Source organism: Geotrypetes seraphini, chromosome 18, assembly GCF_902459505.1.
Source record: "Geotrypetes seraphini chromosome 18, aGeoSer1.1, whole genome shotgun sequence".
Taxonomy (NCBI): Eukaryota; Metazoa; Chordata; class Amphibia; order Gymnophiona; family Dermophiidae; genus Geotrypetes; species Geotrypetes seraphini.
The window spans coordinates 30,544,602-30,566,584 of NC_047101.1; the positions used below are offsets into that span (position 1 = coordinate 30,544,602).

Below are 21,983 nucleotides of genomic sequence, written 5' to 3' on the forward strand. Positions count from 1 at the left end.
ACAGTTGGTGCCCGTAGTGAGATCAAATTTCTTACCCTGTGAATTTGGGATAGGTATGAAGGGTTGACCCCATATAAATCTGCAAGTGCTACAGTGACAGCAAGATTTATGAGCTAATAATCTTTGTCTGCAATAAGTTCGCCTCCTGTATCTAAGCTTTTCACCCAAGTTACGAGCCCTAGTAAAGGCAAATTTAGGTTTATCTCTAAGTGAAGAATGGTATTGGACTATGGGCCAATATTTTAAAATTATTTTCTTAATAGCATTACTGTTGTTGGTAAATGGTAAAACACACACCGTATGAGAGTCATTATCCTTTTCTATTGGTCGCATAAGTCAAGAGCGATGACAGTTCTTGGCTCGCTTCCAAGCTCTTTTAATAATTTTTTTAGGATAACCACGTTCTACAAATTTGTAATACAAATCCATAGCTTGATTATTAAAATCAATTTCATCTGAACAAATTCGGCGTATGCGGAAAAATTGACCCACTGGAATGCTATTCTTAAGTGAACGAGGGTGAAAGCTTTGATACTGGAGGAGAGCATTGCGATCAGATGGTTTTCTGTGTAGACTGGTGGAGATAGCTTTATCATGAATATAAAGGCTAATATCCAAAATTGATATACGGACCTTGTCCTTCTTATACGTAAATTTGATATTGGGGTCCTTCTGATTGATTTCAGTAAGAAACTCATCAAGCTCCTCCTCTCCACCAGTCCACACAAAAAACACATCATCAATAAAACGCCTCCAGCATCTTACGTGACAGAAATGGCTGGAACTGTACACAAACGTCTCCTCAAAGTTGGACATATAGAGGCAGGCAATAGTGGGGGCAACTGCTGCCCCCATCGCTACCCCCTTGGTTTGTAAATAAAGAGTACTTTCAAACTTGAAGTAATTATTGAAAATAACCACTTCGGCCAATTGTGTAAGAAAATGTTTTTTGGACTCTGTAATGTCCAACTTGGAAGATGCAGATTCTACAACTGTCATAGCTGCCCGCTGAGGGACGTTTGTGTACAGTGCCATGACATCAGCTGTCACCAAGATGCTGTTATCAGGCAGTGGTTGTTGACACAGTCGATCAATTATTTGAAGAAAATGGGACGAATCCCTAATATATGATTCAGCATATGGAACAAATCTCTTCAAATACCCGTCAAGGTATTTGGATAATGGTTCCAATACTGAATCAATACCCACTACAATCGGGCGACCGGGGGGATGAGTGCTAGATTTGTGTATCTTGGGAATAAAGTATATGTGTGGTGTCCTCGGATAATTATTGGTCAAGAAACGTAATTCCTTAAATGAAATCAATTCTTCACTCTTTGCTAATTGAACTAACTGGTCTACTTTTTGTTTAATAGCATTAGTAGGGTCTTCCAATAATACAGTGTAATAAGCAGTATCATGTAATTGACTAAGGGCTTCTCTTTGGTAATCCATATAGTCCTGAATGACAATACCATCCCCTTTGTCAGCTCTATGTATGATTATGGTTTGATCATTTTGTAAGTCCTGGATGATCTTAATCTGATCTGAGGAAACATTAGAATTGCATCTAATATTATGAGTTTCTAAGTTTTTAACATCTCTTAATACTAGTCTTTCAAAAGTGGTAACTAATGGATCAGGAGGACCAGGGGGGAGCCAAGAAGACTTACAAGATAAGCCCACCGGTAAAGTATCATCATTCACGACTGCTGATCTATTTTGAAAAAATGCCTTGAGTTTCAATGTTCTAAAAAATCTACTTAAACATGTATGCATATCAAAGTTATCATACTTAATGCTGGGTACAAAGGATAACCCCCTAGAAAGCAGTTCTTCTTCCTGTTTGTTGAGATTCCTTGATGACAACTTAAATATTCCTTTCTTGGTGGTAGGAACTATTTCTTGTGCTTGTTGGCACTTCTGGTCTCTATTCTGGATAATTCTTTCTTCGAAGGTCCACTGGTGGTATACGTAAAAAAGATTCAGATAAATTATTAAATCCTTGTAAAGATGGAGATTTAGATGAATTGGGGATCTTATTTTCGTTTTCTGACGATGAATCACTTGTGGATAAAGAAAAACCTACTTTTTTAGTGTTCATGTTTTTACGTTGTCTTTTGGTCTTAATATTTCAATTCATCCATAGGTACACGTACCTCTTGGTGAAATCCATTTCGTCCCTGCGGAACTTCTTAATTTTAAATTCTCTGTTCCACTTTATATTTATCCATTGTAGAATAATTACTTCAAGTTTGAAAATACTCTTTATTTACAAACCAAGGGGGTAGCGATGGGGGCAGCAGTTGCCCCCACTATTGCCTGCCTCTATATGTCCAACTTTGAGGAGACGTTTGTGTACAGTTCCAGCCATTTCTGTCACGTAAGATGCTGGAGGCGTTTTATTGATGATGTGTTTTTTGTGTGGACTGGTGGAGAGGAGGAGCTTGATGAGTTTCTTACTGAAATCAATCAGAAGGACCCCAATATCAAATTTACGTATAAGAAGGACAAGGTCCGTATATCAATTTTGGATATTAGCCTTTATATTCATGATAAAGCTATCTCCACCAGTCTACACAGAAAACCATCTGATCGCAATGCTCTCCTCCAGTATCAAAGCTTTCACCCTCGTTCACTTAAGAATAGCATTCCAGTGGGTCAATTTTTCCGCATACGCCGAATTTGTTCAGATGAAATTGATTTTAATAATCAAGCTATGGATTTGTATTACAAATTTGTAGAACGTGGTTATCCTAAAAAAATTATTAAAAGAGCTTGGAAGCGAGCCAAGAACTGTCATCGCTCTTGACTTATGCGACCAATAGAAAAGGATAATGACTCTCATACGGTGTGTGTTTTACCATTTACCATCAACAGTAATGCTATTAAGAAAAGAATTTTAAAATATTGGCCCATAGTCCAATACCATTCTTCACTTAGAGATAAACCTAAATTTGCCTTTACTAGGGCTCGTAACTTGGGTGAAAAGCTTAGATACAGGAGGCGAACTTATTGCAGACAAAGATTATTAGCTCATAAATCTTGCTGTCACTGTAGCACTTGCAGATTTATATGGGGTCAACCCTTCATACCTATCCCAAATTCACAGGGTAAGAAATTTGATCTCACTACGGGCACCAACTGTGATTCCCAGGGAGTTGTGTACTGCGTGACCTGCCCCTGCGGTTTGTTGTATATTGGTCAAACCAGTAGAAAAATTAAAACTCGTATTGTCGAACATCTCAGCAATATCCGCAGGGGCAGAGAATCCGCACCCCTGGTGGATCACTGGTTGAGGGAGGATCACTCGTTACTAGATTTCAAATATACAGTGCTTATACACATTGATCAATATGAAGGAGACATCTGTAAACTTTTATTGCAGAAAGAACAACGTTTCATTTACAATTGGAATACTTTATCTCCTAACGGTTTAAATTCTGAAATCGAGTGGTTAAATATGTAAGTATATGAGTGGTGCCCTCGGATATAACGTCACTTCCGCTGCTTTAATTGCAGCATTTTTACCAGATGGGTGTACTAGTGTGTGTGTACGTATTTAAATCCGGGAGTTTAAGCAACTTCAGCCAGTTCTTCTTCCGGTGTCGTTCCCCGATGTAGCTTGCCTGAGAAGGTATGTTTAATAACTTTATATTGATAGTAGAGAAGTTTGGATATTTGATATAAGATTGGCGCGATTCAGTTGTAAGATTGAGTGTGTATCTGAATTATCGTTGTAATGTTTTTAATGTTAGTTTGCTTTTACCTAGACCCCTCCTGACGAAGAATACGAAACCTGGGTCGGGGGGCCAGGCATTGAAATAAAAAGCACATGGCAATTTAACCAGCACTTTAATAGCACTTCAGTACATTATAAAAAAATTTTTTTGCACAATTTGCACTAGTTGCACAATCCATTAACGCTGCTATTGACTTTTATACTTGTTCCGCCATGGGTTTTGTAAATGGCTGGAATTTCTAGATATTGTGATATACCATCTAATCACATGACTTGTTTCAGCGTTACTGGAAACTGAATCAATATTTTGCTAAGAATGATAAGCGTTTGTTTTTAACATGTTAGCTTGATAGCTACAAGTAAAATAAAGAGCTGTGATTCAATAAAGAATATTATTAAAGAAATGACAATTTTGCATGAGGTAAAACTCTTTATAGTTTATAAATCTTTCCTTTTAGCTAAGTCTTAATAATAAAAATATGGTAATTTATAGCTGAGACATAAAAGAACATAAGAATTGCCGCTGCTGGGTCAGACCAGTAGTCTATTGTGCCCAGCAGTCCGCTTACAAAACTGTTTTATTTTACTTTTGTGATTATGATAAACATGCTGAGGGCCTCAAAATAGTACCTGGTGGGCCGCGGGTTTGAGATCACTGGGCTAGACCAAACTAGGTCAACTCTTGGCTCACAGTAGCACATAGTTTTTCAAACTGTAATAACCCACTGAAAAAACTTCTGTCATACCTGCCAAAGTGTATTTTTCTTTAAAGATTCGTCTTCATTTGTTTCTTCCATTACTGCAGTGTTCTGAAAATCAAGAACAAAACCAAAATCTAAGTAAACAGAAATAATTGGTTTTACAACAATTTTGTCTACAAACACCTATGTCACCTAAATAATCTAATCCACAATTTAATAATCAAAATATACCAAAAAGGTTCAAGACAATTTACATACAAAGAGGCCGTAAACTCTACGGGAAAATGCAAAAGCAATCAATAATTAAAATACCATCATAACATGATAAGTCATATAAAAAGATTGTCAAATTTTCACAATATCTTAAGTAATTGATATCAGTCCTAATAATAAACAGGTAAATAATTCCAAATTGTAAAGGCAGCATAAGCAAAAGAGGAGTTGAGCTGTTATTTATACCGTACTCCTCTAAACTGTGCAAATGTGGAAAATGTAGTAATAAAGTACCACATAATCCAGTGGAAGAATAATGCAAATGAGAAAAAAGCAAAAATCAGATTATATGAAGAGTAAGTCTGTAATAAACGATGAACTATGCAAGCTGATTTGAACTTAATTTGTCTCTCAACTGATAACCAATAAAGATTGCAACACTTTCATATCTTTTTAGACTAAAAATTAATCTAACTGCAGTATTCTGGAGTAACTGCAATTTTTTGAGCAGTAAAATCCAAATTGATGAAACCTTACTTTCTATATAATACATTTCTAGATACTGAAATGTTTTCCATTGACAGCTATTTTCTTCAAAATTGATCATAAGCAGCAAATGCACAAATCAAACTATCACCAAGATTAGAGAATGACACAGAAGCAACAATTTCCCGTCCCCCGCGATCCTTTCCCTGCCCCATTCCTGCAAGCTCTGTCCTCATCTGCGCAAGCCTCAAATACTTTCAAATCATAAGTGTTCGAGGCTTGTGTGGTTAAGACAGAGATTACAGGAACGGGGCAAGGACAGGGGGACAGCAACACAACTCACAGGTCGGGGAAATTGAGTTCCTGCGGGGACGGGGAAAAATTTGTCCCCATGTCATTCTCTAACCAAGATTCAAAAACAGCAGCAGCAAAATAAGCTCACATATTATTAGCCAGCCAGAACTATATCATGCTACCGTGTTTCCCCAAAAATAAGCCCTAGTTAGATCGCTGCCAAAACTACTACTTCTATTAATTATTTCTATAGCGCTATCAGATGTACGCAGCGCTGCACAGTCACAAAGAGTAAGAAAACAGTCCCTTCTCTAAAGAGCTTACAATCTAAACAGTTAAGACAGACAAACAGGATGTCATGCATATAGTTAAGGGGCACGGTTAATCAGTGGGCTGGGTTGGAGGGCAGAGGAATAAGTGTTAAGGATTGAAAGCTATATTAAAAAGGTGGGTTTTCAGTCTGCTTTTAAACAAGGGAAGGGAAGGGGCTCGACGGGCAAACTCGGGTCATTTATTCCAGGCATAGGGGGCAACTAGATGAAAAGAACGAAGACTGGAATTGGAAGTGGTGGAGAAGGGTAACGCTAAGAGTGACTTATCTGAGGAACGGATTCTCTGGGACGTGTAAAAGGAGAGAGAAGCAAGGAGAGATATTGAGGGGCAGCAGAATGAACACATTTGTAGGTCAGCAATAAGATCTTGAACTATATGTGATGGCAGATAGGGAGCCAGTGAAGTGACTTAAGGAGACGGGTGACATGAGTGTAGTGAGGTTGGTAGAAGATGAGTCACGCAGCAGAGTTTTGCACTGATTGCAAGGGGGAGAGGCAACACTGAGGGATACCAGTTAGAAGTAGATTGCAGTAATCTAAGCGTGAGGTTCCAAGAGCTTGGACAAGGGTCCGGATAGTGTGCTCATAGAGGAAGGGGTGAATTTTGGTGATATTGAAGAGACAGAAGCGACAGGTCTTAGCAGCTTGTTGTATATACGTAGAAAATGAGGTCGTTTTTATGGCTTGGGATTTGTGCTCTGTCCCTGGGAGATGGGGGGAGGGGGTTCTCCTGTGTTGTGAGTAGCTATATAGCTTTTGCTTGTATAGTTTTGGGGCTTTGCTATTGTTCTTTTTGATGGTTGTACTTATGGTACTTTTCATATGTTATTTTGTGTATTTGCTGTTAACATTTTTACATTTCTAAATAAAAAGCTATTATTTAAAAAAAAAAGAAAGAAAATGAGAGGTCGGAATCGAAGACCACTCCAAGGTTACGAGCAGAGGAGACTGGAACAATGACAGTATTATTTACAGAAATGGAGAAAGGAGGAGGAAGAGCAGAAGGTTTAGGAGAAAATCCCTCCCAAATGTCCCTGACACTCCCCAACTCCAACCCTGGATTTGTCGGCAGCAGTGCTCCCCCACCCCTGCTGCGCAGCCGAACCCCACTGACCCTCCCACCCATCCCCCTGCACAGCATCTTTCCATCTCTTCCTCCCATCCAAACCCCACATACCCTTCCCCACTGCGAGACCAACATACCTCCCTCCAAACAGCAACGTCGGTAGCACTCTAAACAGGCTGCTTCGCAGTCTTCTCCCACAGGTTCCTAACCTCTGCTGCATCACTGAAGATGTCATCAGCAAAGTGGCACAGGGAAGTCCCAGGAGGGAGAAGGCCACGAAGCAGCCTGTTTAGAGTGCTGCCGATACTGCTGTTTGGAGAAAGGTATGTCGGTCTCGCAGTGGGAGGGTTGGCATGGTTCTGCTGCTTGGGGGGGATGGGAGCTATACAGAGGGGTATGCCTCTGGCTAACAACTGAGGATGGAGCCATCAGTCCATACAGGCCCAGACTTCCGGTGTCCAGGGTAGAATTGCATGGGGACAGAGATCAAACCTGTCCTTGCCCATCCCCATAGGAATCAAATCCTTCCCCGTTGGAATTGAATCCGTCCTCACCCATACCCACTGCAATCTCTTCCATCCCCATAAACTTCAGAAGTAGTTATTTCATTTAATTATACTACTAAATTAGAGGCTCTGGTAGAGACCTATTTACAAATAACCAAAGACACTATTAATTTGAAAATATTAGTTGGGAACAATACAAACCTTGTAAATGGGTCTCTGCCAGAACCTAATGTAAATATAAAATATAAATACTCCAGCTGAGAAGGACCCTCAAGCTATGTCAGATGAAGAATTCCTCTGAGGGTGGCCAAAAATCCATTTTACCAAGATTGGCAGCAGTAGTGTCTCTAAGTCACAGATGCTGGCACCTCAGTGGCTCCAAGCAACTGCCAAGCTTGGTAGAATGGAGTTCTGGTCTCCTTTGGAGGAGGTCCGGTGTTTGCGGATCCCCACCAGCTATAGCAAAGGTCAGCAAGTACTTCAACACAGGAGAAATAAAATCAGAAATGGATTTCCTTTTCTGCTGAACACAATACAAAGACATCAACAACCGTGTTTCCCCGAAAATAAGACCCAAAAAACGCACTAGGTCTTATTTCCGGGTAGGGCTTATTTTTTTCATGATCATCTCTCCCTTCCTTTCCTTCACCCCAATTCTTCTTCTTTCCTTTCTCTCCCCCACATGTGCAACATCTTTCCTCCCCTCTCACCCATCCCCTTGTGCCTTTCTCCTTCTATCAACTCTCTCCAACAGCATGCTGCATCTCTTCCTCCCTTCCCTCCAGCACCATGTTCAATATTCTTCCCTCTTGCATCCCTTTCCATCTATCCCACCCTACCCTCTCCACCACAACATCCAATATCTCTCTCTCTCCTCCAGCCACCATCATGTCCAACAATTTTCCCTCATTCTTCCTTTCCCCATGTACACCATCTCTTTCCTTCCCATTCCACGCATCTATGCCCAACAATTCTCCCTTTTTCTTCCTTCCCCCATTTCTCTTTCCCTCCCTTCCCACTATCCCATCCGTGCAGCATCTATCCTTCCCAACATCCCCCCACTCCGTGCAGCATATGTTCTCCCTCCCCCCAAGAGAGATTCTGTGGCATGACCTCTCTCTACAGCTCCCAACTCCCCTACCTACTTCATCCCCAGCTGCTATAATTTTAAAACTTCGAGCAGCCGAGAGTGGAAACAACGTGAGCCTGCTGCCGTCGGCATGCATGGAAGTCTTCATTCTGCAGGTAAAGTTTCCAAGTTTATTCTGTACTTGATATACAGTTTATTAAATTTAAAAGAACAATATAGTGGAAAATAAAATAGAAAGGGGAACCTTTCATAATTAAGATAGGAGAGACAGAAAGGACGGTTAGATACAGACACTTTAGAAGTCTGGGGGTGGGATAGTGCAAAATACATCGAGATAAACATTTAAAAAAGAGGAGGTATAAGGGAGAGGAGAGAACAATTGGTGGGGGGAAGCTCGCTTCTGAAAATCGGTTCTCTTATTCATCACCAGAGTTACTCAACTTAGCTGAATAAAGGGTCCTTTTTTCTCAGGTGTAGTAGGCATCCCTGAATAAAAAGGTTTTTAATTTGGACTTGAATTTGTCTAAGGATTTTTCGAGCCTGATGTCTGATGGGAGTGCATTCCATATTGTGGGAGCTGTGACGAAGAATATGACATTGCAGGTCATGTCGTAAAACAGTTATCTTATGGATGGAATTGTTAGTAAATTCTGGTTGTTAGATCAAAATACGCGTGGGGAGGCGCATGGGATTAGGTATTTGTCCAGAAATGCTGGGGTATGGCTTTGTTTGATTCTGAAAGTGAGAAGAATTTTATATGCTGTACGGTGTGATACGGGAAGCCAGTGTACTTCGTGGAGGAGAGAGGTAACATGATCATATTTCTTTGCCTTATGTATGAGTTTAATGAAAATATTTTGTAAGATTTGCAATATATGGATTTCTTTTTGTGTTATGCCGTGATATGAAGAATTATAGTAGTCAATGTGGGAAATGACAAGTGAATGAATAAGTGTTTGAATAGAAGAGGAGTTAAGAGATGTTATGGATCATATTAGTCTGAGTTTGTAGTGGTATTGTTGGGTAACTGTGCTGATTTGGTCATGATAATTGAGGTCTTTGTCAAGGATGACTCAAAGGAGTTTTATTTTAGTTTCAATCTGTATGGGGCTAGAATCTATGCATATTGGCACACTTAGGTCTTCTTTATCTGTGGCTGGAAATAGAATACCTTTTGATTTGGCTATGTTCAGTGCTAGTTTGTTTTGACTAAGCCAAGGACTAATTTTGACGAATTTGGTGTTTATTTCCCTTATATTGTCTGTGGATGTGGGGAGTAACTAGATATTGTCTGCATAAGCATAGACAGTAAATCCAATAGATTGTGCTAGGATAAGCAGAGGGGCAAGGAAGTGACTTTTGTTCCCAAGTAGGCAGGACGCTACAAAATGAAGGGTTCCGGGGTAGGCCGAGGGCAACAGGCTGATCTCATTGCCACTGCCGGCTGCCCAAACATTTAAAATTACAGCATTCGGGGAGGAGGTAGGTGGGAGAGTCAGGAGAGACATAACCTACTCTTCTGACCTCCGACTGCTAATTTTTTGGGAAGCCATGGCCCTTGTGCCCCCTCCTGTTCCGACAACTATGCTTCCCACATGCCCCCAGCACATTGCGTTTTTGTGAATGATACCAAGATTGCTAACTCCTTGGAGGGAGTGGAAATCATATAAAAAGATCTGCAAAAGGTGGAAGAATGATCTGTCTAGAAACTAAAATTCAATGCAAAGAAGTGCAATGCAATACATTTGGGGAGTAGAAATCTGAGGGAGATGTATGCACTGGGAGGCGAGAGGCCAATATGCAGAGATGGGGAGAGGAACTTTGGAGTGGATAGTAGTGCTGCCTGATTCACAATTTGAATCGATTTGTTTTGGCAAAAAAATCAAACTTACCGATTCGTCGACCCCCTTGCTAGAGACCTGTTTGGCTTTCCCTCTGCCACCGGAGTCCTTGTTTCTGATGTAACTTCCGGTTTTGCAATCCAGAAGTTACATCAGAAGCAAGGACTCCGGTGGCAGAGGGAAAGCCCGAACGGGTCTCTGCGTGCAGATCGACGGCAGCAAGGCTCTCTCCTTCCTGGGAGGAAGTATTTCTCCTCTCCTCCCTGGCCAGGCAAAAGCGGCGGTAGCGAATGCAATTCACTACCCTGCCACTACTCCAGGTGTCTTCTCTCCATTTGGCCGCCCAAGCGGAAACAGGAAGTTTTCACTAGGGTTGGGCCACAGTGGAGAGAAGACGCAAGGAGTGGTGGCAGGAGTGGATCGCTAAATAACTACCGCCACCGGCAACATGCTGTAATGTAAAAATAAAGGTAGATGGGGGTGAGGGGAGATGGACTTGGGGGAGTTGGTGGACTGGAGGAGATATGAGGAGAAGATGGATGGGAAAGATGAACTTGGTGGAGGAGGGGAGATGGATTTGAGGGAGATCATGGAGGGAAGATGGACTTGGGGGAGTTGGTGGACTGGAGAAGGAGATATGGGGAGAAGATGGATGGGAGAGGTGAACTTAGTGGAGGGAGAACATGAATGCTGGAGGGGGAAGATGGACTTGGGGGAGATCATGGAGAGGGGAGATGGGGGAGATCATGGAGAGGGGAGATGGGGGAGGGATAGAAGAAATAATGGATCTAAAAACATGAGAGGGAGACAGATGGTGGACAATGGGATATAGGGAGGGAAGGAACAGAAAAGGAGAGAAGCTGGACACAAGGGATGGTGTGTTGGGGATAGAGATACTGGATAGGAGAGTAGTTAGAAAGAGAAAGGAAGAGCTGGTGGGGAAGGAGGGAGAGATGCTGGATGAAAGGGTAGTTGAGAAAAGGAGAGATGGTGGATCTGGGGATGGTGGGGTCCATCACTGCAGCTACAGGAATAGAGACAAAAAAAAGGAAAGATGCCAGACCTCCAGGGGAGGGAAGGGAAATGGAAGGTGAGGACAGAAATGGAGGATGATGGTTACCACGGAGAAAGAAGAAAATGACAAATGAGCAAGAGACCCTAGCAAGCAAGTTATCAGAAGACGTTTGTTGCAGAGCCTGGGACCAACATGATTTGAAAAATGACCAGACAACAAAAAGGTAGAAAAATAATTTTATTTTCTGTTTTGTGATTACAATGTGTCAGATATGATATTTGTATCCTGCCAGAGCTGGTATTGGACCGCGAACGTGAGCTAGGATTTAACAGAGAGAGGAAATGTCTTTTTTGTTTGTTTATTTTGTTTACACCACAGCACCAGTGTTGTTAGGAGAGGGCAAAGGGGGTAAAGAGGCTATAAAATAAACCCACCAGTATGTTTGGAATAAACCAACCAACTGGGCAGGAAAATCGAATTGACAAATTGATTCAATAGGCTGAATCAAATCGAAATATTTTTTCCTGAATTGGGCAGCACTAGTGGATAGTGTCTGAGGATCTGAAAGCCAACAAAGCAGTGTGATAAGGTGGTGGCTGCAGCCAGGAGGATGCTAGGCTGTATAGAGAGAGGAGTAACCAGTTTTGGAGGCCATATCTGGTCAAGGATATAAAAAGACTTGAAGCAGTCCAGAGGAAAGCGACAATAAATGCCAAAAGAAGTATGAGGAGAGACTAGAAGACCTCAATATTTATAGTCTGGCAGGAGGGACAGGGGTAATATGATACAGACATTTAAATATTTGAAAGTAATAATATAGGACCCAATCTTTTCCAGAGAAGGGAAATTGGTAAAACTAGAGGACAAATTGAGGTTGAGGGATGGTAGACTTAAGAGTAATGTTAAGAAATTATTTTTCATGGAGAGGGAGATGGATGCCTAGAATGCCCTCCCGGGGGCAGTGGCGGAGAGGATGGAATTCAAAAAAGCATGGGATGAACACATAGGCTCACTAATTAGACATAGGCTTTCACAGTCTGAATCATGCAAATGAGATGGCTTGGATAGGCTGAAGTGACTTTGATGCCCCTGGTCTAGAGGAAGGCTACCAAAATGGTTGGTGGTCTTCATCATAAGGAGTATGGGGAAAAAGATCTCAATATGTGTACTTTAGAGGAAAGGTGGGAAGAGGAGATATATGAAAGAGACATTTAAATACCTACGGGGCATAAATGTGCATGATGCGAGTCTCATTTGAAAAGAAGCTCCAGAATAAGAGAGAATGAATAAAGTTGATGCGAGAGGCTCAGGAGTAATCTAAGGAAAAAAAAAACTTATTTTTACAGAAAGGGTGACAGTTATGTGGAATAGACTCCTGGTAGCGGTGGTGGAGACAAAAACTGTCTGAATTCAAGAAAGTGTGGGACAGGCATGTAGGATCTCTTAGGGAGAAACAGAAACATGATGGTAGTTAATAATGTTTATTCAAGCTTTTCCTATACTTCTTTATTTTTTAATTGTAAACTTGCTTAGTGACTATCACTATAAGTGACTATCAAATTTTAATAAAAACTTGAAACTCAAAGGGTAAAGTGGATGGATAGGAGTGGAATACCGCATTTTCTCTGTGATTTAAACAATCAAAGCGTCTTACATATTTTAGATAGATACTTATTTTGTACCTTGGGCAATGAAGTGTTAAGTGACTTGCCCAGAGTCACAAGGAGCTGCAGTGGGAATCGAACTCACAACCTCAGGGAGCTGAGGCAAATGCTCTAACAACTAGGCCATGCCTTGATCCTTTGACGTAACCGGTATAGCAAATTCAATAAATAATAATGACATTTAAAGCTTTTACTATACATCCTTTGTAAAACAAAGCAGTTTATGAGATAAAATTCTAAGCGCAGAGCAAAGAACGCCAATAAATCAAAAGATATACCATAAATGTGACTGACAACATCACAGTCTCCTGGCAGCGGCACCCAGCGAAAACCCCTACTCAGAATGATAAGAATGCAGATTCAAAATAATATCTTCAGCCCTGCCTTAAATTTCTGATACACTTCCTTCCAGATGAAGACAGGCAATGAGTTCCAGGATGGGACCCAAATAGATGGTGGCCAACTGTCTGTGGAATCATGTCTGCTCCTAGCAACCAAGGAGACACAAAGATCATCATTCTGAGAGTGAGGGTAAGTACAGTGGTACCTTGAGCCTAACCTGGCAGGAAACAGAGGTTGCTAGTGAGTGTGAACTAGGAGAGGTCTAACATGAATTAACAGATGAGTTACAAAGAAGTTTGATAGTAGTATTCTGAATATTAGTTGTTTCAAGGTCAGAAACCTTCATCTTACAACAAAAACATAATTCTGGCACCCAAACCACTGGGCTTTATTATGTAAATTTCTGAGAATACTTTTAACAGATCTTAGGTATGAAATTAGTTAAGGAAGAATCTCACTTTGGATCTTCCTTAAATAATTTTTGGAGCATACTGCTCTTTACAGGTACATTTCATATTATGTGAATCTATGTGGTATTCTAGTGTTTTCCAAACTGTGTGCTACGGCGCCATAGTGCCACGGAGAAGATGCAAATGAGCTGCCAGTCTGGCATCCTGCCACTCCCCAGCAGGAAACCTTTCTCCCTTCCCCACACTGCAGCTTACATGGGCTAGCTTTGACAATCCAGAAGCTCTTCTTCGGCTGCAGCATAAATTGTAGCAGAGGGAAAGCTTCCAGGGCTGGCAGGGAAGGGGAGGGGAGGGGAGAGAGATATCAGACCATGAGGAGGGGAAGGAGAGGAGAGAGAAACCAGTCCATGGGGGAGAGGGGCAGGAAACTTAGGTATTTCTTTTGACTTAGGGGTGCCATGAAAATATTATTGACACACCAAGGGCATTTTGAACCAAAACATGTTGGGAATCACTATGCTATTTGTGAGAAATGAAAATACAATTAACACCAAGGTATGAACATATAGGATATAACACATATAATACATTTAACCAGATGTGATAAACCGAAAGCAGAGAAACTACAAACTAAAAGATATTACTAATACATATAATTCAAATAAGGCAGAGTGTCATAGGATAAATACCCTGAGGAGGTAACATTATACAAATAGAAATATATCAGTAAGTGGTAATAAAAAATAAATGAAATACAGTAAAACCTTGGATTGCAAGTAACTTTCAAGACAAGCAAAACATTTGATTAAATTTTAACTTGATATACAAGCAATGTCTTGCAATACAAGTACATACAGTATACACACATCACAACTGAGCTAATGGTTCTTCTCTCTCTGACACTGCAGGAGCGTGGTTACTGTTCTAAATGAGTGAAGTCTTGCAATACAAGTACCTATAGTATTTTGAATTAAAGTTTTTGGGTTGTGGAACGAATCATCTGAGTTTCCATTATTTCTTATGGGGAAATTTGCTTGGATATATGAGTGCTTCTGGAACGAATTATGCTCGCAAACCAAGGTTTTACTGTACTAGTAAAATTCCAGCAGAAGGAATTTGTCTAACACTGAGTGCACATAACAGTAAGAAATATTGCTGACTCAAAAGATGGGAGGGGGAGCGTTCCTGGGACCCTGAATACAATGCCTGCAGTGAAGTGAACATTGAATTAGAGGAGTCGGCACAACTAACCATAAAGACTATTGTTCAAGATGATGGTCTAAGCATATCACATGAGGGAAGGAGTGAGTACCCAGATATGGGCAATGGTAGTAGAGTCAGGGGACTGGGAAATAATGGTAATGGGAGAAGTAATTAGTAGTGGAGAGTCTGGAAGAGGTAAAGAGAGGATCTGATAGGCTGTGTATCTTTGCTCTATCCAATGAGCAACACAAATAAACTGCGAGAGATACTTACAAAAGATTCTGAGAGTGGTTTTCTGAAGATTATGATAGGTGATGAAAACAATAAACAGTCAAGAAAATTTTTTATATATATGTCAGTTAAAAGTTTTTGAAATGGGATATCCTCAGTGTGAGAGGTCAGCGAAGGGAGGAGAACCTCCAGTGCTTAGAACAGCAAGGCAAAGGCTAAGCAAACCCCTGCCAGCACACCATCATCGGATCTCACGTGTGCCCAACACAAATAGTGATAAATAGTGTATGTAGTGGGAGTAGGAACATTATTTGGCGGTTTGCAGTTGCAGGGCTTGGCCAGGGGGCGTTTTGAGGTATATTTCAGCCTGGGAGTGGAGAGACCAGTTCGGTACGTAAGGAGGAAGCTTAGCCATCACATAGCCCGGTGCCATGTTGTGCAAGGATTTGAACGCTAGAATCGGGCCCTTGAAGACATATTTAGCTATGGGCAGCCAGTGAGCCGATGCTAGAGCCTGGGAGACAGGGTCGCGGACACGGAAGTTTTTTAGAAGCCTGATCACCACATTTTGAACATACTGAAGACGATGTATGTTCTTTGCCATGAGAATGTTGAATAGCACGCATTGCAGTAATCCATGCGGAAAAGTACTAAGGCATAGAGTAGTTGGGCGAAGTCAAACTCTAAAAAGTAGTTCCTTATTTTTCGGAGTTGTCATAGGTAGTAATATAAGGAAGATACCACCTGGGACATATGGTCGGAAAGCAACAGGTTGCCGTCAAGGTGTATTCCTAGGCTGCGCTCTTGGTCTTTTGCAGTTATAGTAGTCTAGTACCAGCTCAGCGAGGGACAGTCACAGTCGCAGCGTTCTTTGCGGACCCAAAGGCATTCCGTCTTGGAGGCGTTTAGTTGTAATTTGTTGACCAACATCCAGCTTTTGATTTCCGAGAGGCAGTTTAGACATTTTGCAATCTGGGCGTCACGGGTTTCTCCTGGTGGTAGGTACAATTGGATATCATCCACGAAGGAGTAAATCAGTATTTGATATTTGCGGGCTATGTCTAGCCATACTATATGGGCCAATTAAATCTTATCTGCTGTCATCTATATTCATAGCTCAATAATGACAGACTTGTAAAAAGCACATCTGAATGGCAACTGGAGGAAGGAAGAGTACTTGAGATGCTAATTGTTTTGGGTTGGTAATTGATAAAAAGCATTGAAAGAATAGGTTCTTACCCGGATAATCTTGTTAATCCACTCAGGAGTCGTACGTATAGTAATCAATCTATTCCCGCGAGCACCTCCCCCATAGAGGTGGAGCACACTGTCCCCTACCAGTTACATACCAAAACAATTGAGCAAAGGGAATTTCCTCCTATACAATATAAAATTCTATTCTGTAACTTAAAACAAGAATTAGAACAACAATGAACAGGAAATACCTGCACTTATTCTTTTTTTTGTGTGTGTGACACAAACAACCTTAAAGAACCAACTTGCAGTATACAACTAGCACTAGCAATAAGGGAGCCAAAGGCTGAAAGGATACACAAGATTTCTTCATATACAGCCAACTAATCTAATCTAAACCTTAGGTTTGTATACCGCATTATCTCTACATTCGTAAAGCTCAACACGGTTAACAAGAGTTAGGGTAGAAAGGAACTCCAATATAGGGAAGAGGAAAAATGAAGAGAAAATTTAGGACTAGATTAACCAGAGAGGGAGGAGGAGTTACATTTTTGAGAATAACCAGGTTTTCAGATGTTTACGGAAGAGTTGGAGGGAGCTCAGATTCCTAAGAGGGGAGGTAAGGTTGTTCCAGAGCTGAGTGATTCTGAAGGGGAGGGAAGAACCTAGTTTTCCTACAAGGGAAACGCCTTTTAGAGAGGGAAAGGAGAGTTTCAGTTTTTGGGTGGATCTGGCCGAATTGGGGTTAGAGGAGTTCCAAGAAAGAGGAATGGAGGGAGGAAGGATACCGTGTAGGATCTTGAAAGTGAGGCAGGCACATTTGAAGTGGACTCTAGAGATTATCGGAAGCCAGTGGAGCTTGGACAAAAGCGGTGAGATGTGGTCGAATTTGCTTTTTGCGAAGATAAGCTTAGCAGCGGTATCTGACAGAAGAAGGGCTCCAGGCCTGGAATCTAGAAATATCAAAGGCAGGCTTACATTAAAGGCAGGCTGTATGGACTCCTGAGTGGATTAACAGAAAGATTATCCAGATAAGAACCTAATCTGTCATTCTGTTACATCTGCTCAGGAGTCCGTACATTGAGACAGTGTTAGTCTCATTTCTAGATGAGGTTTGGAGGGGTTTTGATCATGGGAGCTATATATCATGGTTTGCCTCGAAATATCTGCTGCGTTCAATACTTTGGATCATGAGATTCTTTTGTCAAGGCAGAGTGCGTGTGGTCCAGACCATTTTTACCGGATTGGACACAAGAAGTCATTATTAATGGGACACGGTCAGCATTCCGTAAAATACTAATGGGGGTCTATAAAGGATCAACCTTGTCAGCAGTGTGATTTTGTTTCTGGGCCTTTTGTGTAGTCTGTTAGACACCCTTAACATGTCATATAGAGTTTACGCTGATATACAATTTTTTTCCCCCATTCATGGTTTGAAGATAATGGCAGTAAAATTCTTGAAGGAAACCATGACACGTATAAAGGGGTGGTTGGATGAGAATAGGTTAAGATTGAATGTTAACAAGACAACTTTAATGTTACTCTCTAGGGACCCACAGCGGAACTTGGTATCTTCAATAGTTCTTCCCTCTTTCCCCTATGTTCCATTACATCTGTTTGTTTTGTTCATGGTTTTATTTTTTCTTTGTTTGTCTTATTGTACATTTTCCCTTATTTTATAAGACTTTGTATATTGCTTAGAATTTTGATAAGTGATTTAACCAAATTTTAAATAAACTTGAAACTTGCTAGAATCTGAGGTCGAAGTATCCTCTGAAATGCGTTATTTGGGAGTGATTCTTGATTCTCAGTTGTCATTCAGACAGAATGCGTCTGTAGTGGTGAGGAAGATGTACTTTAAGCTGAGGGTTCTGCGCAATTTGTGTGCTTACCTTTCTTGGGGCAACTACAAACATGTCCTTCAGACAGTTGTGATGTCCAGTCTCGATTATTGTAACACATTCTACTTGGATTGCCTTCTACTGTTCTTCGTGTGATGCAGGTAATGCAAAATTCCATCATAAGGACATTGTTTAGATAAACAAAAGGGGAACATGCACCAGACTATTACATCAAACTACCGTATTTTTCACTCCATAAGATGCTCTTTTTCCCCCAAAAAAAGTGGGTGGAAATAAAGGTGCGTCTTATGGAGCAAATACCTCTCCCCCCTTTCTTTTAATTGCCGGCAGTCCAGCGGTCCTGCCCCTTCTCGCTGGATGGCTGCCTCCGAGTCCTCTTCTTTGCAGGCGGCAGAGCGGCACACAAGGCAGGCGGCAGCTGTTCATGAACCTGCCTGGTCCAGCACCGCTACATGAATGACTGCTGTCCCACAAGAAGTGACAGCAGCCATTCAGGATGCGTCTTAAAGAGCAAAAAATACGATATATTGGCTTAAGATGGATTATTGTGTCAGGTATAAGTTAGTGTTGGTAGTTTATCAAAGTCTGCATGGGTTAGCCCCCAAATACCAAACTGATTGTCATATCATATTATGTTTCTCAAGTTGCGGTCCTCTGACAACTGGGATTTGAAAATCCCAAGAATAAAGGAGTTAAGACTGCAAACATCAAGGGCAGGAATGTTCTCCTGCATTGGTCCAGAGGAATGAACAGGCTACCACAATATATATGGTGACAGGAGAATGTGAAGAAATTTTAAAGATTGCTGAAACGCCATCTGTTTTGTAAAATGAAATACGATTGAAGAATGGGTGACTGTTTGTGGCTATGAGGAGGTATGCTGTGAATACTGATGTTGGTTGCTGTTAATTGTTTTATGTGGATTTTTAAGATTGTATTTTTGTATGGTCTTATGTTTGTAAGGGGGAGAGTGTGGCGCAGTGATTAAAAGCTACAGCCTCAGCACCCTGAGGTTGTGGGTTCAAACCCACACTGCTCCTTGGGACCCTGGGCAAGTCACTTAATCCCTCCCATTGCCCAGGTACATTAGACAGATTGTGAGCCTGCTGGGACAGACAGGGAAAAATGCTCAAGTACGTGAATAAATTCATGTAAATCATTCTGAGCTCACCTGGGAGAACAGTATAGAAAATTGAATAAATAAATAAATATTATGTTTGTTAATTTGTACTTCGCTTTGTATAAGGCAAATAATAAATAAACAGACTGCAATACAATATGGCAATATACCAAAGCAATGGTTGACGTATAGGGTGGGATGGGACAGATGAGCCTTCCCACAAGACTGAGGACCCAAAAGGCTCAAGCTGCCACATTCACTCTGCAGAATCTGAAAAAAAGTATGCAGAGTAGACCAAGCAGCTGCTCTAAAAATCTCTGCAGGAGGCACTGCCTGAGACTCCACCCATGAAAAGGCGACACCCGTAGTGGAATGCGTCTTGAGAAAAACCAGCGGCTGTTTACCACAGGCAATGGTCATGCAAATCCATCTGGCTATAGAGGCCTTAGACGCCAGACAACCATGCCAGTAGAAAAGGCGAAAATCACTGGTTCTTTCTAAGAACTGGAATAGCATTCTCCGCACGTCCAGCTTTCTCAAAATTCTATCCAGTAGGCTGGAAAGCAGGAACACAAACCTCCTAGCTGACATGGAAATCAGACACAATCCTTGGAAGAAAGGAGGGAACAGCCTGAAGAGTGAAACCCGCTTCTGTAATTCTAAGGAAGGGTATCCTACAGGAGAGAGCTTGCAGCTCAGAGATACGCCGTGCCAAAACAATACCTATCAGAAACACAGTCTAACTATGAGATCCAAAAGAAAAGTGTGTCTGAGAGGTTCACATTGGGCCTCAACAAGGCCCTTTAGAACAATGTTAAGATTCCATGTAGAGAAAGGGCATTGCAGAGGGGGCCTGAGCCAAAGCACACCCCTTAGGAATCTTGGTACATCTAGAGACTCTGCACCAGGAAACCCCTGCTACCTGCATTTTCAGGGGGGCTACTGCAAACCTTTCTCCAGCCCAGCCTGGAGGAAAGCTAGGATTATTGGTATTGGAGTCCGTAGCAGCTCCACATGATCCTTTTCACACCACTGTTGAAAAGCCTTCCAAGCCTTAGCATAAGCTGTCATAGTAGAAGGCTTCTTAGCCCAGAGGAGAGTAGTGATAACCCCTTACGGATCAGAGGATAGCACTCAAATGCCATGTTGTAAGACCAAAGCGCTGTGGATTCTCAATGGGAATGGACCTTGACTCAGAAGCCCGCAAAGAAGGGGCAAGCTTGAGCTTCCTGTCCCGTTGAAGATGCACCAGGTCCACATACCATGCACAGAGAGACCAGTCCAGGGCCACTAGGATCACAAGACCCAGATGGGACATGATCTTGCGAATGACCTAACCCACCATGGGCAAGGGGGAAAAAACGTGAAGACCTTTCGGCCAAGGCTGGACTAACGCATCCAACCCTGAACTTCCTGCTTTCTCTCTATGCTGCACTTTCAAATTCTTGATAGAAGCCATCAAAATCCATCACTGGCCTGCCCAGAATGAGACTGAACACCCTTTGGGAGAGACACTATTCACCCAGGTCCAGGAACTGCCGACTTAGGAAGTTGGCCTGTTTTTCACTCTGGCCAGGTGAGCTGCTGAAAGAGCTTGAAGGTGGGCCTCCGCCCACTGGAAGAATATCTGAGCTTCTAGGCGTAAGGGGCACTTCTGCTGCCTCCCTGTCTGTTCACGTACGCCACTACTGTTGCGTTGATGGAAAACATCCCTACAGTTCTTCCCTTGACGACCTTTCCCAGCGCCATCAAGGCCAGAAGGACCGCCTGGAGCTCCAGACGGTTTATGGACCACTCTTTCTGATGGCGAGTCCATTGGCTCCGAATCAAGTGGTCCCCATAATGGGCTCTCCAGTCGAAAAGGCTGGCATCGATTATGAGAGTGACCCACTCCAATATACGGAGATGCATGTCCTTCAACAAGGAGGTTTCCTGAAGCCATCAGCGCAAGCTGAGTTTCACTGTCCCTGACCACAGGAGCTGCATCTGAAGAGAATGCTTCTCTGGAGACCACTGCAACAGAAGGGAGTCCTGGAGAGGGTGCAGGTGTGCCCTGGCCCAGGGAACAACTTCCAGGAAAGCTGCCATGGAGCCTAACATCTGAAGATAATGACATGCAATAGGAATCTGCATCGCCAAGAGACAGAATCTGTTGCTGCAGCTTGTTTGCATGGCTCTAGAAGAAAAACATGGCTCTGAGCCATATCGAATAGAACACTCAGGTGCTCCAGAGTCTGGATCGGTTGCAGCTGGCTCTTCTTGAAGCTGACAATCCAGCCTAACCACTGGAGCAAATCCCAAGACTCGTTGCTCTGCCACCTCGCACTCCTGTTTGGATGGGGCAGAACTTGGATCCCCATCTTCCATAGATGAGCCGCTGCTACCACAATAACTGGCAATAGGTCTATAATTAGTGTTGCAAGTAATAGGTTCTTAGGGAATTTTTAATAGGTGTAACTAAAATGTGGTCAATTTCCTTTGGAAAACTGTCCCTCTTTCAGCATATAGTTAATCCATTTAAAAAGATCAGATTTAAAGGTAAAGGAAGCATTCCTCAATACATTAGGCAGACAACTATCCAATCAACAATTTGATTTAGAATATTTAGTAAATGATTTAAAGAAAAGTTGCCAATCTGGAAGTATGAATTGTTCCCAGGTCATGTCTACCC

General features: G+C 41.9%; 1 protein-coding gene across 6 annotated transcripts in view; it reads right to left on the reverse strand.

Annotated features, from left to right (window-relative positions):
• The window catches only part of FBXW11 (F-box and WD repeat domain containing 11), a 126,611-nt gene that overhangs the window by 75,709 nt on the left and 28,919 nt on the right, over window positions 1-21,983 (reverse strand). For 4 of the 6 annotated variants that reach the window (XM_033927166.1, XM_033927168.1, XM_033927164.1 and 1 more), the window contains one exon: window positions 4,489-4,551. In XM_033927166.1, coding sequence (XP_033783057.1) covers window positions 4,489-4,551 — 63 coding nt within the window. Of the gene's footprint in view, window positions 1-4,488; window positions 4,552-13,228; window positions 13,438-21,983 lie in introns of all 6 variants that reach the window. The other 2 variants (XM_033927170.1, XM_033927169.1) reach the window with 1 other exon arrangement.